The sequence below is a fragment of the Typha angustifolia genome, chromosome 15, assembly GCF_048772165.1.
Source record: "Typha angustifolia cultivar Huaian chromosome 15, ASM4877216v1, whole genome shotgun sequence".
In the NCBI taxonomy this organism is placed as follows: domain Eukaryota; kingdom Viridiplantae; phylum Streptophyta; class Magnoliopsida; order Poales; family Typhaceae; genus Typha; species Typha angustifolia.
The window spans coordinates 13,759,849-13,775,813 of NC_133253.1; the positions used below are offsets into that span (position 1 = coordinate 13,759,849).

At 36.5% G+C, this 15,965-nt stretch overlaps 1 protein-coding gene across 2 annotated transcripts; it reads right to left on the reverse strand.

The window, feature by feature from the left end:
• Positions 1 to 171: 171 nt before the first annotated feature.
• LOC140778969 (abscisic acid 8'-hydroxylase 2) lies at positions 172 to 4,633 on the reverse strand. 2 transcript variants are annotated; one of them, XM_073123887.1, is made up of 10 exons: positions 4,210 to 4,631; positions 3,329 to 3,650; positions 3,028 to 3,177; positions 2,773 to 2,944; positions 2,622 to 2,701; positions 2,417 to 2,506; positions 2,146 to 2,224; positions 1,448 to 1,554; positions 1,183 to 1,301; positions 172 to 493 (listed from the first exon to the last, which is right to left on the reverse strand). In XM_073123887.1, the coding sequence occupies exons 1-10, from the start codon at positions 4,461 to 4,463 to the stop codon at positions 400 to 402; spliced, it is 1,467 nt and encodes a 488-aa protein (XP_072979988.1). In that variant the 5' UTR covers positions 4,464 to 4,631; the 3' UTR covers positions 172 to 399. The 2 variants fall into 2 exon arrangements, with proteins under 2 accessions (XP_072979988.1, XP_072979989.1); XM_073123888.1 differs by lacking the exon at positions 2,417 to 2,506 and having other exon boundaries at positions 4,210 to 4,633.
• Positions 4,634 to 15,965: the final 11,332 nt, after the last annotated feature.

The following is a 15,965-nucleotide window of genomic DNA, read 5'->3' on the forward strand; positions in this document are numbered from 1 at the left end:
CGTATTTTTACTTTTCCTACTCCTACTCCACTTTCTCTTTCCTACTTTGTTTCAAATTTTAAAATAAAATTTTTAATCGACCTTTCCGGTCCAAGTAGGATCTAATTTTTCAAGTTCAAATCGGATTTTATACAGAGAAGCAGAATGACATAATTCTGAGAAAAAGGAAAATGAGAAGCTAGAATGACATAATCATAGAAAATAGATTCTTAATTGGTATCTATACCTGTCTCTGCTCTCCATGAGCCAAGAAAACAAAGCACTACCTAACTACTTAATGACAACAACAATAGGATTCTTAAATCCTCTCAATTTAATAGGTAATAATGCAGATCAAGGCAAATAATTCACATTAATTGAGTCCACTCCCCATAATTCTGGGGCAAATGCATGCCCTTCTCAAACTGGAGTTACACTAATTGGACACCCACTCCTTAGCCTTGGAAACATTGCCCATTTTTGTAGGCTTGTGTCTTCATCAGTCACCCTCCATCTGATAAACAAAAAGAAAAAGATAAAGGAAAAATTAGTTCATTTCAGATATCTAGTTCTTCCATGAAAACTTAAATTGAGTTTGGTATAAGCTCTCTTTTGTAATCTTATTATTACAAATGAACTTAAATGAAAGCTTTTACACTTCTCTTTACATTGGTTGCATCTCAGAATTGTAAGAGCTAATATACATATACATATATAAATACATACATGCATATATTTATATTTATATGTATCTAAGTAGTATCAGTGTGTGCATGTATATTTGTGTATATATACATATATATTATAAAAGTGTGTGTATTAAACACGGTTTGAAGTTTTGTCCAAAACCGATATGTTTCTCTAAAACGGTTTCCGTCTTAGTCTTATCCGATCTGAAATTGGCTCTCGAAACTAGCATCCAACCAAAAATAACCATAGTAACAAATTTGTCAATGTATATTTTGAAATCAAAGCTGGATTTGACTTGAATCCAACTTATACCTAACTCAATATTAACCTCATTGCTTAAATGTTACATGAAAAATAAGATAAAGAAGAATATTTGTCAAAAAAAAGTTCAAAAACTAGCTGAAACTGACCGAAATGTTTCATTTTTCAATCAAGCTAAAAATGAAATCGAAACTAAAAGTGAAACTTTGAACTATGGTATTTAAGTATATGTGGAAGTAAGAAAGAACCAACCTGTAACTTGTAACAAACCTATGTAAAAAGACCAACATCATAGCTTTGGCTAGATTCATCCCTAGGCAAATCCTCCCTCCTGCTCCAAAAGCTAAGAAGCTATAAGGCTTGGGGTCCTCCTGGTGAGAAGGAATGATATACTTAACTCTTTGTATATAAATAGTGAGTAACAACATGGTATCTAACAGGGAACTTCAATGCAATGTATAGTTGTATTATGCTTCAGTAATTGAAATATAGGGGGTCATAACTTCTAGTTTCTTACATTAAATCTCGATGGTTTGAACTCCATTGGATCGTCGTACACTTTTGAATTGTAGTGTATTGATCTTGCATCAACATTCACAATCCAACCCTTGTGAATTTGGAATCCTGTATGATTCAAAGCTTAACAGCACCAGTAAATTCATGCATTTTTCACTAGTAGGATTTATTGAAAATCTTGCAGAGGATAAATGGGTGTTCTGTTTAATGAGTTTAGAAAGTGTAATGTTCAGCAAAAGAATTGAGTCGACGCAAAATATTAGGTGAAGAATTGATAATATTTGATCCAGAGTAGTTTAATAGAAAGAAACTGGAATACTCAGAAATTATCTGACCTTGAGGAGTCATATTTTTAATAAAAATCACATCCTCGATCAATCTCACAAATTTCAAGAGCATCGCAATTAATTACACAACGTAATAATACTTCTTAAGTTCAGCGCACTATTAATTGTGCAATTTGTCCTACCTTTGCAGCAAATATCAGATCTGAAATTTTTTGTTTCAACAATGAAACTCCACCTAGTCTTTTAACTTAATGAACAATGAAAAGAAACAAACCATAGAACTGGAAGGATTTCTGAAACGCAGGTAGATTAAGAAATTGAAGTAATCCGAGCAATATTCTTCAAGAATTTAAACCCTTTTAGACTTGGAATGCTAGACATAAAGCACAGGATTTATGTACATCATCCAGACCTTCAATCTGACAGTCCTTCAGCGCCACTCTTGGAAACCAAGAAACAATAGTTGCCATCCTTAAGCATTCCTTCACAATCTACAAACCAAAAGTTATTTTAGGAATGGACAAGGAAAAAGCTAAATCAACAAAATCTACAAGGAAATGAATAGAAGACCGTAAATATCAAAGTTTGGCAGTTGACTTATATAAAGGCTACATGCAGGATGATGTATGACAATACATCAAACATTAATCGGTGTAGCATTACAAAGTTCCGCAACTGCATACCTTGGAAGCATACTGCATTTTGTTAAGTGCTTCAAGAGATAGAGATAAACCAGAATTTTTCATTGCAAGTTCCAATTGCATTGTCTGGTACTGAACAAAAAAAAAAAAAAAACACTATGCCCTTGAAAGTGATATCATACAAATATGCAATGATATAAGTCTTGTTACAGCATGCACCTTTCTTTTTTACTTATCTTGTACTTACTCTTAATGTTTCTTGAACTTCTTTGTTCTCATCCAAGTATTTGACCATCCATGTAATTGCACTCGCTGTGGTAACTTGCCCTGCAGTAAATTAAATCATCATGAATGCCCATATTTGTTTGATGAACAAAAGTTAAGTTCTTTTATCTTACCTGCGATTATAAGGGTTAAGATGTTATCCAAAATTTGTGTATCTGTTAACGATTCGTCACTTTCCGATTTATCTTTCTCAAGAAGGTTTTGCAAGAAGTCCTTGTGACATTCCAAACTCTTTCTCCTCAAGGCTATCTCTTCTCTTAGCACATTCATGATCCTTTTCCTAGCCTAACACATTAATAAACGAAATCTCTCGACTATATCCTTTTCTTAAATAAGAAATTAAACATAGAGGTATGTGAATTTATTACCTGTAGGCCTTTGTAGAATCTTGTCCCAGGCAACCTCAAAGGGAAAGCTAGCAAAGCTTCACTTACTTCAAAAACATCCTTTCTTAGCACTTCCAGTTTGTCCTCTTCATCTAAGCTTATTAGCATCTTACATATTGCATTGAAGGTAATCTGCAGTATAAGATAAGGAGAAAAAAGAGGTAATTGATGTAGCTGATATATATACTGATCAATTAATGCAATTTTATTTGCATGTGTAAATTATATAAAGCTAGACATTATTTTTTTTCCATATCACTTGTAAAATGATCAAATTTATCACCTTCAAAGCAACATCAAGCACCACAACACATTCTTTTTCCTTCCATTCGCCCATAGTATCGATTACCAACTTATCGAATATTTTCACCGATGATGCCAGCGAATCTAACGTGAAGAGATTGGAGATGTGGCGCCTTAAAAACTTATGGTGATCATGGGACAAACAAAGCAAGCTCTCGTCTCCCAAGAGCTCTGCAATTGATTTTATATACCTCTTTGAAAATTCAAACGATTCGGAGCCAAGTAGTGCCTTAGCAACTTCTGTACTTGAGACGAAAACATGGGTCTCTCCTAAAATGTTGGTCCTGAAGCAATCACCATACCTATATAAAAGTCATAATAGATGTTTTAGAATATGCAGCTGATTTAACAATCAAGACAACAAACTGCTATGCTCGTAGCCAGATTACAGGAACTTCTTCCATAACATTAATGATTTGTCTTTAGATTTGTCTACCTTGAAACTTAATTAAAATGCCATTTTATTCCTAAAGCCTACTTAACCACATTAAAAAGGCGTCTATTTGACACATTAGCAAATTATATAATTCGTCATTTTTTTTCTTTCATTTTTTCACTCCTCGTAACAACTTATTTTTTCCATTCTCTTGCAAAGGCTGTGAGTAGTGGAATAGGAAGGGGATTTGAGACACCCGATTCTCCATTGAGATAGAGGTTGGGAGTTCGGCTCCCCTCAGTGATTGTTATACTTCAATTGAGAAGCTATAAGCTGTTACTATGTCTGAAAAGAAAATCTTACTATCCTGAGGAAAAGGCAGTGGAGTTCCCACTGTTGTAATAAACAAATGTTTACTGAAAATAACATAATATCAAGAGAAAGTAAGGTACATATATATGATATGAAGTGGAAAAAGAGGTTACCAAAGATGTCTTGTTCTAACAAACTCATAGAACCCTTTGCTGCTGTTGCTTGCTGCTATAAATGCCACTGTCTCTCCAATCCAAGGAAGTCCACTACTCCCAGGAGGATAGCATGAGACTCTCCTCCTCCTACTACCATTTGCCAAGCTCTTTAACGCTTCTCTAACCAAGTAAGTGAGCAAAGCTAGGAAGAGGAGTTGGAAGAAGGGAAGGAGAAGAGAATGGTAAAGAGCTATCATCATCATCATCATCATAATTCTCAATCATCAACAATAACAACAACTTCTTTGCAATCTCTACTACTAGTGGGAGGCATCAGTTTAAGTTATCAACTTAAAAGACAATGGTGGGCCTGTTGTTTGGAAGCATAAGTCAATGAAGTGTCTCTCGATATGCAACTTAATTATCACCAGGGAGTATGGAGTGTTTGTTTTTTCGGGTTCTTTCTTTCAGGATGGACATGAACAAGGATTACAAGATATGGTCGGCCATATTGTAGACTCTAAAAACTCCACTGTCTGCAAAGAAAAAGAACTGGAAAAAGAAAAGAAAAGAAAGTAGAAAGGTATATAGGAGAAATAAAGTTGGTCATGGGATCATAGCAGGGCTTCTAAAAGTAGATTTATATTGAATGGTAATATTGAACAGGATTGCAACTGTAACCCTGTCTATATATATATGGACATTTCCTAAAAGGATGAGAAAAAATTATATGAGAACTAGCTTTGTATTTTCGACTTATGTGTAACTGTTAATATTTTTATTATTTAAAGTTGATGAGTAGAGTAAATCGCTGTTAAGACTGTCATACTTTTATTTTTTTTGTTGGTAGCAACTGCCTGTAGGTTATATCATTCATTTTGATCAGATGATTACAAGTCTGATACCCAAGGAATAGGGGAGAGTTTGAACAAGAACAACAGAAGAACATCTTAGCAAGCCTTAAGAGCACATTACAAAATAAAGTAAAGATTCTACGCAAGCAATCATTCCAACGTGTCACAACGAATCTGATCAAGCCTAAGAAGCAAACCTACACAGAAAAGAAAAATAATAATATGGAAATTTGTATATAATACTCTATTTTTTAAGATAATTACGATTTATATCCTATATTTTTACTATGTATAAATCGAGTCTTATGATTTAGTGAATATGTGCAAAAAATACTTAAATTAAATTTGGACTAACATCGTGAGAATATTCTGTTAAATATAGATATTTTATTTCTAAAATGACTAAATAATACTTATTTCTAAAATAACTAAAATGTCCTTAGTATGACTTAATTGAGGATATTTTTGAAATTTTTTTAGTATAGTTAACTTAACCTAGAAGTTTAATTAAGTTTAACTAACTGGTCTAATAGTAAAATATCTTTTACACATATTTACTAAACCATACGATTGAAATTCCTTTCAATTGCTCTCCCAGTCTCCCAAGAGAGGTATTTTGTTAAGGCCAACGCTCCGAAGCACTTGTCTATCATTTGTTGATATGTTTGCAATATCCAAACTTTATAAAAGAAAAAAGATTTAAAGGGAAATAACTATCTTTAACTATTATTGTAAATTATTAGGTGGTGCTTTTATTTTTAAATTAATTTAACTATTATTAGATATTTGAAGATAATTAAAACAAAGAAGTGTCATACGTATAGGTAAGAGTAAACAATAAATAATTATTCTAGAACACAAGTAAACAATAAATAATTATTTTTTAAAATAAAGATTGTATTTTGGGAGTAACAAAGCGAAAAATTTAAAATGCTTGAAAGTAAATTAAAATGGAGCTAAACTAAGAGAGATAAATTATAATTTACAGGACCTAAAATTTGTAGGGATGATATAGGCTGCCACGCGTGGCGTGGTGGATGGGAGATCTTGTAATCTTAGTGCCAAATCTCTTTTATTTTACTTTGTTTGCTGTTATTATTTTATTAAAACATGAGAGGAAGAAGAAGACGAATGGATGGTCAAATTCAAGGTTCCGATCATTGATGAGAGGGCCGGGGACAAACTTTAAAGGAGAGCCACAAATGAATGCAATCTTATTCTTAGTGCAACTACTATTGATCTGATCATACCATTTCAATGGGAGAGCAACAAAAGGTGAGAAAAAGATGTAGTCGTTCGAAGAACAGAGATGGTGGAAACAAAAGCCATGAATAGAATAATATATACATATAAATATATTATCACTCATCATCTCAATCTTTTCTCTGTTTTCCTTTTTCTTTGTTGATTATGTAATAAAATATTTGTTCAGCATTGAAAAAGTTTGTTGGAATTTAGCACTAGCACCTTGTTCAGATAGACCCATCAAAATAAGCCTCGGAAACTCTGTTTATCGATATCGTTAATTTCCCAAATCAAATATCTCATAGGCTCAGTTAAACAATGTTGAACTATTTAGCATATTACGAATTACTATTTATTTCAAAATTTTAATTACAGTAATACTTTTGTGCTATAGCGTAATATCAAAATGACATCTTCTCTATTTTGAAATCTAATTTTCTCTTTCCATTTTCATCTAATCATTCATTCTCATCTAAGCATTTTACCTCGCCTCTATGCCCTAATCTCCTGTCGTCGCCTCTATGCTGTCGTCACTTACATTACTTAAAAAACTAGCAACTTTACTTCAAAGACGATGAGTTTCTTCTTATACACTAAAGATATACTTTGACAACTCTAACATTTATTTTTTTATATAAATATCTTGGAGGTAATGTAATGTTTGTAGGATTAAAAGTTAAAAGATATAACTTTTAGTGCGAATATATGGTTGTCTCTGTTTTGGGGGAATCATTTGGTTCCTTCTTGTAAAAATATGTTTGTTTTTCTCTGTGTAATCCTAGATATCTAGATTTAAGTTAAAAAGTTGGATTCTTTTAATGTGACTGTGACTAGAAAAATGTTTCTTCTTCTATAGTGGTTGTAAAAAGAAATGCATTTATGGTCCCTATTTTGTTTGACCTGATCATTTATGCATACAGTATTTATACTAATTAATTTCACCTCAAAATAGATCTCTTTTGCCTATCATAAATTCACAAATTAGTCATTTATCATTGGTGGGAGGATAGTTCATGGCCCTAATGTTAGTTATGTTGGAGAAGATATTTTGTATATGATAGTGGATCTTGATTTGATATCTTATATAAAAGTGTTGGATATTTTAAAAGAATTAAATTGCACTAAAGCTAAAATGTATTATAAGTTGTCTTTTGTTGATCTGAATGGTGGATTAAGAAAGATTAATAATGACAATGATGTTCTAGTTATGTTTGGTATGCATGCTGGGTTAGAAGGTGTACTATTATGCATAAATGATCCAACAAAACTTATGGAGACAGTACATGAACCACCTAAACTAGCAAAAGAACCTTTGGAGCCAAAAACACATGCATTTGAGGAGGGAATAGATGCATATTTTGATAATTTGTGGAATGATGATATTTTTAATGATAAAGAGTGATATAGTTATGATAGTCATAATGAGCAACCCAGTGATAGTGAAGAGAAACTAGATTTAGAGGAATTATCAAGTGAACGTAAATTTATTAATGCCAGTAACAAACCTGATTATGAAGAATATATTTGTGAGAAGGACTCGGAGAGCCCTAGATTATCTCCCTAGATTATCTGTTGTTATGACTTTTTTAATGTGCAAATATTTAGACTACTTCTTAAGGAATTTCATATTAAGAACAGTTATGAATATAATTCATTAAAAATGAGTCATGAGAGGGTGTAGATTTAGGTGCCATGCATTATCATTAGCAAATAGCTCCACTTATCAAATTAAAGTCTCAAAGGGTTTCATTAATGTGGAAGTGTCTATAAAAATGTAATACACTTAATTAAGATCTTTTCCTATTATATTAGTTACTTATTTTTATTAAAATAAAATTCATGTCGGTCGTATTCGAACACCCTTGCGAACGCCTGCATCAGGTTTGCAAATATAGAGAACGCATAATGTGTGTTCGAACGCTGTCGAGCGAATTCGAACGTCGCGTTTGAATGCCTGCATCGCGTTCGCACATACAGAGAATATCTTTTGTGCATTCAAATGCGATCAGGCGCGTTCGAATGCGATCGTCGAGAATCTTCTAGAATTAGGGTTACTAATTGTTATTAGGACTTGTTGGCTAGCATCTATAAATATGTGGATGGCAGCCAAATTCATTATGCTATTGGATTACTGATTTCTTGCCTCCTATCTTCTCTCTAGACTCTCTCCCTCCTTTCTCTTCACTAACCTTCCACCTTTACCGTTGGCAAGGTTTCTCCTAACTTCTAATTTCTCTCATCTGTCGAGTCACTCATCTTTTTTGAGATCTCGACCACTTCGTTCCCTTCGTCTATATCCCTTAATCACATCCACCATCCATCTTCATCTCCATACCCTATTCATAACCCTAACATCCACTACACCCATCATCAACACCATCACTCACATTATTTTATATTTTCGTCCTAGTTGTAGTTTGAATCTACAAAGAGCGTAAATACGAAAGTTGTAGATCAAGAAGTTACAAATCTAATCTACTTAGTTTTGTAATTTTATGATCGCTAGAGAATATTTGACAAATATGTTCCCACGGTTGCGTGGACTGATTCCTATAATACATCCAAATCTTGAAGGAATTGTTGTGTAGCTTATCAGTTGGTACAAGAACCCATCAATCTGGTATCAGAGCCAAGCAAACCTCAGATCTCCATTAATGGTTGAAACAAGAAAGATGGCATCAACAAGGAGACCTATGGAAAGCACACCGACTTGGGAAGACTCAACCCAGGATAACCTTAACCGTGAGGCCGATTTCTTTGGAGCGACCACGGCAGGACCGAGTCAACTAACGTCCATGGGTGTGAATATGGCTTGACGGATGAACTTAGGGGCATGTTCCAAACATTGCTGCATAGAGTTGAAGCAATTCAAAAGGATCACAATGATTTAAAGGAATATGTCACGAACCGATCGGGTTCGTCATCTCCTCGACGACGATCAGTGCCTCAAGAAGGACCAGCAGTGGAACCTCATCTATCTGATACCCTACAAGTCTAGGTGCGACATGTGAGTGTCAATGATCCTCTCTTACCTATGCCTACACATCATCCCCCACCTCCGATACAAAACCCAAGACCAGTGGTGGTGGAACCTGAGAGATGTGCGGCACCGACGAGCTTCATCGATAAGGAGGATTAGCACTTTGAGGATGAAGTTGATCCCTTTGGAGATGGTGATAGACATGCTCAAGGATTTAGAGAAGGTGATCAATATGCACAAATGTTTAGACCTGAACTAATGATCTTTCACAAGCCCGACAATGCTATTCAGGGGAGAATTGCACGCTTGGACTTTTCAAAATTCCAAGGTGGTGATCCACAGATTGGGTTGATACGATCTCCCCATAGACTAAGGTTCGGGTTCGATCTCTTCTAATTCTCTGATCTAGACTAGATCTAGCACAGAACTTTATAATAAGATCTCAAAAGATGCCGCCGTCGGATCGATATAAAATTTGGATATGTTGTAGCCCTAGAAAAAACTTTCCAACAAATCACATTTCAAGCGAATCGGATGTGGGGATCTCGAGATATCATCCAATTAGTGAACGAACATCAGGGTGGTCTAATCAGGATCTGTGGATAGAGGCATGAGATCCTAGGTGATGGTGATTGGAGGCAGACTGGCGTATGTGGGGTGGCATCGGTGAAAAGTGGTGATGAAAAGGTTATGGTTGAAGGAAGGGTTAGGGCAAGTGTTGGATAGATTAGAAGAAGGGGGAGGAGAGGGCCACCCTAGGAGTCTAGGGTGATTGACTGGTCAAGGGAGGTTAGAAGCGACGTCGCCGGGGATTGAGGGAACAAGAGCGAAGAAGATGAAGGAGGCAAGGCAAAACTCAATTCTTCAATAATAATCTTTGATTGCCATCCACATCCCTTTTAAAGACTAACCAAACAACTCAAAATTAACCCTAAACAATATAATTTCGCCGACCGCGTTCGAACGGGCCCGATCATGTTTGAATGCACCGAGTTCGCTCTTCTTTGAATTTGCGAACACGATGCAGGCGTTCGAACGCGCGATCGAACGCGCTTGTTTTCTACTTCTCTAGATTTGTGAACGCGATGCAGGCGTTCACAGTGCGTTCGAACGCACAATGCACACTCTCACAACCATGTTCATAATCGCGTTCGAATGCATTCCACCCGCATTCGAACGTGACTTACAGAAAACTTATTTTCTTAGAAATTAAACATTAAAACAAGAAATAAAGACATTCCTAAAGTGTATCCATGCTCGAGACGACATCGGTGAAGTCCGAATCGTATCATGGGTGTTTCAAGTTGAATAATATTTTGATTGTCAAGGGACAGCGGAGGATGCAAAAGTTCATATGGCAAGCTTTCACCTCCAAGGAACGGCATTGTATTGGTATCGATCAGTTATTCATGGTGGAGGATTTACCGGATGGGCTGACTTTTATAGGAGGATTACACGTAGATTTGGGATAGCGGCATATAAAGATTTTGCTGCCACACTAAGCAAGATGGTTTAGGGGACAATCATATTAGAGTACCAAGCTAAATTTAAAAGAGTTAGTAGTCGTTGGGAGCTACCTTAGCTCGAATCGACATTGATGAGCACATTTATTTCAGGGCTACGAGAGGAGATACAAGCAGATGTTCGTACTCTATATCCTACCACTCTTGAGGAGGCCGTGAGGATAAAGCAAAAGCATAAGGCTCTCAAGATGGAAGCAAAAACAAGTTGAGGCAACCAAGATGGGCGGTTTGCACCTAGAACGCCGGCTGAAAATTCTACGGGTTCAAAAACAATGGCTGCGAGCACTAAACCGCGACCACCTTTGAAACCTTCTTTCGATGTTAGAAGAGGCACAAGACCCCCCGTTCGAACTCTCACACCTACCCAGATGGAGGAGCGAAAAGCTAAGAGACTTTGCTTTCAATGCGATGAACGTTTCACCCCCAGTTATCGGTGTTCTAAACTGATCGAGAATGTGATGCTCATCGACGGTCTCGAAGAGGATGATGAGGTTGTTGATGATGGAGAGTGTCTAGAGGAGGTCCATGAGGAGGTCGTTGATGAGGGCGTGGAGGAAGATATCCAAGCGAAAATATCGATGCATGTATATTCGGGTACTTTCGCGTTGAGGACGTTATGGGTAAACAGACTCGTTAGAAAGCATTATGTGCACATCCTCATAAATTCGGGGAGTACACACAACTTTCTAGATGAGAGATTAGTAAGGAGATTAGGTTTGGATGCTGAACTGACCACGGGGTTAGTAAGGAGATTAGGTTTGGATGTTGAACCGACCACGGGGTTTGACGTTGCTATTGGAGATGGCACGAAGCTTAAGGCGGCGAGCTTATGTCGTCGGGTCGGTATACGGGTGCAAGGACACGAGATCATTATAGACTTGTATCCGTTGGTGCTACGAGGAGTAGACATTGTCCTTAGCATTTAGTGGTTACAGAGTTTGGGACGTCACATTTGATTTCCTAAGCATGTGGATAAAATTTAAATAAGAAAACAAAAATATGCGGCTTGATGGTGTTCGGTCTCCGTCGATTCCTACAATGCAGCCTATGGTGGGGCTACTTTGTGTGTATAATTTGACCTATCTTCTTTAGTTAGAACCAGTAGGAGATGAGCCTCAAATGAGTTTAGGTACCACAATTGAATTGTCTAATTTATTAGATAACTTTTCTGGATTGTTTGAGGAGCCACAGGAGTTGCCACCGAGGAGAGCGGTAGACCATCGCATAGAGATTGTACCTAGGACTACACTGGTAAACGTGAGGCCATATCGGTATATATATGTACAAAAAGAAGTTATCTCAAAAATGGTAACCGAGATGTTGGAGCAAGGCCTCATTCAATCAAGTCATAGCTCATACTCATCCCCTGTGCTATTGGTGCGAAAGAAGGATGGAACATAGCATTTTTGTGTCGACTATTGGGTAGTAAATGCTATTACCATCATGGACCAATATCCTATTCCAGTTATAAAGAAGCTACTAGATGAGCTAGCAAGAGCGACCATATTTAGTAAGCTTGACTTGAGGGCCGGGTATCATCAAATTAGAGTTCACCCGGCGGATATGCACAAAACTGCATTTCGGACTTCGGACGGGCATTACGAGTTTTGGGTGATACCTTTTGGTCTCATCAATGCTCTAGCTACCTTTCAAGGCCTCATGAATGATATATTTCAGCCTCTATTGCGAATATATGTCTTGGTATTTTTTGATGATATTTTGGTGTATAGCATAAGTGAATTAGAGCATTGGCGACATTTGGAGAATGTTGGCAATTCTGCACGCGGTGACAAAGTAGAGGCCTTATTTGATCAGTAGATGTTTTATTATAAGAATCAATCAAAAGAGTCTTCTATACTTTATGGGACAGCATATACACACTCCGACACAACAGAGATGGGTCACAAAATTGCTGGGATATGATTATGAAATTCAATATAAGAAGGGAACGAAAAATAGAGCGACGAATGCACTATCGTGCCAACCCGATATTGCCGAGCTTACAGCCTATTCTTTTCCTACCTTTTCCTTCCTTGACGAGCTGAGATATGCATGTACATTTGACCCAGATACTTTGAAATTGCTGTAGTAGGTGATGGATGATCCGGAGAGCCATCTAGAGTTGGAGAATCGAGGCAGTTTGTTGCTGGACCGCGAATGCATTTGGGTGCCCGCAAATGATAGATTATGGCAAAAATTGTTAGAGCACTTCCACCAAACTCTAGAGGCTGGTCATGAGGGTGTCTTGAAGACTTATAGGAGAATATCTTAGAGTTGCACGCGGCTAGAATTGAGGCGTGACGTGAAGATTTTTGTCCGTGCTTGCGAAGTCTATCAAAGGGCTAAAGCTACCACATTGAAATCGGTCGGATTACTATAACCTTTACCTATATTGGACCGTGTTTGGGAAGATATTTCTATGGACTTCATAGAGGGTCTTCTGCTGGTACGTGGTTATTCCGTTATATTTGTGGTGGTTGACAAATTGAGCAAGTATGCACACTTTTTAGCATTGTCACATCCGTTTTCAGCCAAGTCGGTGACTGAAATTTTTGTTAGAGATGTTGCTCAGTTACATGGCATGCATGCACGATTATCTCAGATCGTGATCGTGTATTTATGAGCGATCTTTAGATGGAGTTTTTCAGATTGCAGGGGATTCGATATAACCTCAGTTTGGCCTACCATCCATAGACGAACGGCCAAACCGAGGTGGTCAATCGAGGCATTGAGCAGTACTTGAGGTGCTTTGTTGGAGAGATGCCGAGACGATGGTTGGAGTTCTTACCGTGGGCGGAGTGGTCTTACCCCTCCCCTGCGGCAAAATTTAAAATCGTGTCCTAACTAAACAGCTACGGATAATGTTCGGATACAGATTGAATAATTTTTGGATATAGATCGATAATTTTTGGATATGGATCGAATAATTTTTGGATATAGATCGAATCTTAAATAAATATAGATTGGATTATAATTTTTATTTTTAGACACAATTAACACAATATACTAAGAGTTTCAAAGAATAATTTTTTCCATGTCAAATATATATAAAGTTAGTAAAACTAATCTCTACAAACAATAGAAAATGATAGAACACATCATTGGTAATAAATCATATTCTACTTCTAACAAGCTAAGAATTTAAAATAAATTCAGCACTATCAATGTGCTTTCAATCTCGCAACTCCCCATCCACTTACAAGTAAGTCTTCCAACAAATTAAATGAAACTATTATGATTAAAATCTAAGCAAAAACAACAAGCTGTAATTGAATACAAGCTTAACAAGGGTCATTCCATAACTAATACAGAGAGTGTTTCAACGGGCAATAAGTAGTACTCTTCTAAAGAATATATATATATATATATATATATATATATATATATATATATATATATATATATATATAATGGATATGTATGCATTGAATTTTGCATCCACCCAGCTACTTTGTAATTCAGATGACATTTTGGGAGGAGGTAGCAGCTGTGTTGGTCGTGTTCCTCATCTCTAGATCATCATCATTAGTAGTGACGTATGTGGACCACAGAACCAATGCTTCTTCCATATTCGGTCCAATGAGGATGTTTTCATCTCAGGGAGGAAGAAATAGATATAGATGGTCATTATGATCTCGTACACCCCAGAAAAGTAGAAGATGAATAACTTAATGTGGCAAAGCATCAACAAGAACACCTCTGCAACTATGAAGTTGAAAAGCATGTTGAAGGACACTATTATACTCTACGCTGCTAACTGGATCTCTAGAGGAGATCTCTAGAGGATGACTCATCCCAACAGTCCGCACGATCATGCGAAGGTCGTGAGGTAGATGAACACCACCACCAAGATCGTGTACCCACTCAATATGGCAGCAATACCATTGAAACCGAACTAAATGGTGATGAATGTTCCAAGAATAAACTAACAATGATATTGCTAGAAGAGTGAAGGGTAAATTAATTTTAAATTTTTTATTAATAATTAGTTAAGAATGAATGAACAAACAAATTTGTAACTTGTGCGGGAGGGGGCGGCAGCCAACCCTGTCAACTGTGAAGATGGCAACGGTGGCGGAGCTTGGTGATGCTGTGATGGAGTGGTGATGGTGGTGGAGCTCGAGGAGGGAGGAGGCAAAGCTTGGTGACGCCGCGACGTAGGGGTGATGGCGGTGAAGAGGCAATGGTGGTAAAGGGTCGAAGAGGTGATGGCAACAGAGGGCCGGAGTTGAAGAGGTGATGGCAACGTAGATTTCTCACTTTTGGTGGAGGCGTCAGATTAAAAGTGACTGCCAACTAGGAAAGAGATGGGGATAGGGGGTAGGGTTAGGTTGGTGGATCTTGAGTATATATATATACAAAATGATATTCATTATTTGGATCCGAATCCAATAAAATTACCTATACTAGTATCTATATCCAAATCCTAATTGGATAGAATTTGGATATAGATATGCCGTCCACCTCCCCTTCGACGACTACCGCAACGTCGAATATTTAACAATTTATCCTATTCTAACCATCATCCATTATTTTATTTAATCTTTTCATCCCGACCTCCAATTTACGTAAAACTAGAACTAGAACCCTAACTTTCGAGGCTACCACAATTTAAATTTTCATAATTTTCTTACTTTCGGATTGGTCCAGATTTAATTCGTAACATTAGAATCAAAGCTGACTCACCAACCTTCATCCACTTTTCTAAAAAAATCTTTTAATCTAGCAATTCGATTTAGATTCATTAAAAAGATCTTTTTAGGGATACAAAATATCAAATTTGATATCGATGCAATGACTAGATCTATTAAAAACTCTTTTGAAAATTCCGTATAAAATTTTATCGAGAAACTGATTTGAATTGGGTTGAGCCAGTTAGTATTACCTAATGAATTATTGTTCTACAACTTGAAATAAATGAACTTAGAGAAAATAAAATGGTAGCAACTGAAAATAAGTTAAAAATAGCAGTTGAAAATAAGTAAAAAAACAGCAACTAGAAATAAGTTATACTCACTTTGAAGTTGATACATCCCAAAAATCTCGTTCTAGGATAATTCTTTGTAAATGAAATCCTCGGAGCAGTTCTGATTCCAGAATGACATCTAATATCTATCATTGTAGAAAAATGATTTGTGTTGGCTATGAAATAAGAAGGATTTTGATATTTGA

Excerpts from the sequence above, each read along its gene's own strand:
- LOC140778969 (XM_073123887.1), bottom strand. The coding sequence starts at position 4,463 with ATGATGATGATGATGATGATAGCTCTTTACCATTCTCTTCTCCTTCCC. Across the intron at positions 3,651-4,209 it reads GTTAGAACAAGACATCTTTG|GTATGGTGATTGCTTCAGGA; the intron begins GTAACCTCTTTT and ends ACTTTTATATAG. Across the intron at positions 2,507-2,621 it reads AAGTTCAAGAAACATTAAGA|TACCAGACAATGCAATTGGA; the intron begins GTAAGTACAAGA and ends TTTTTTGTTCAG.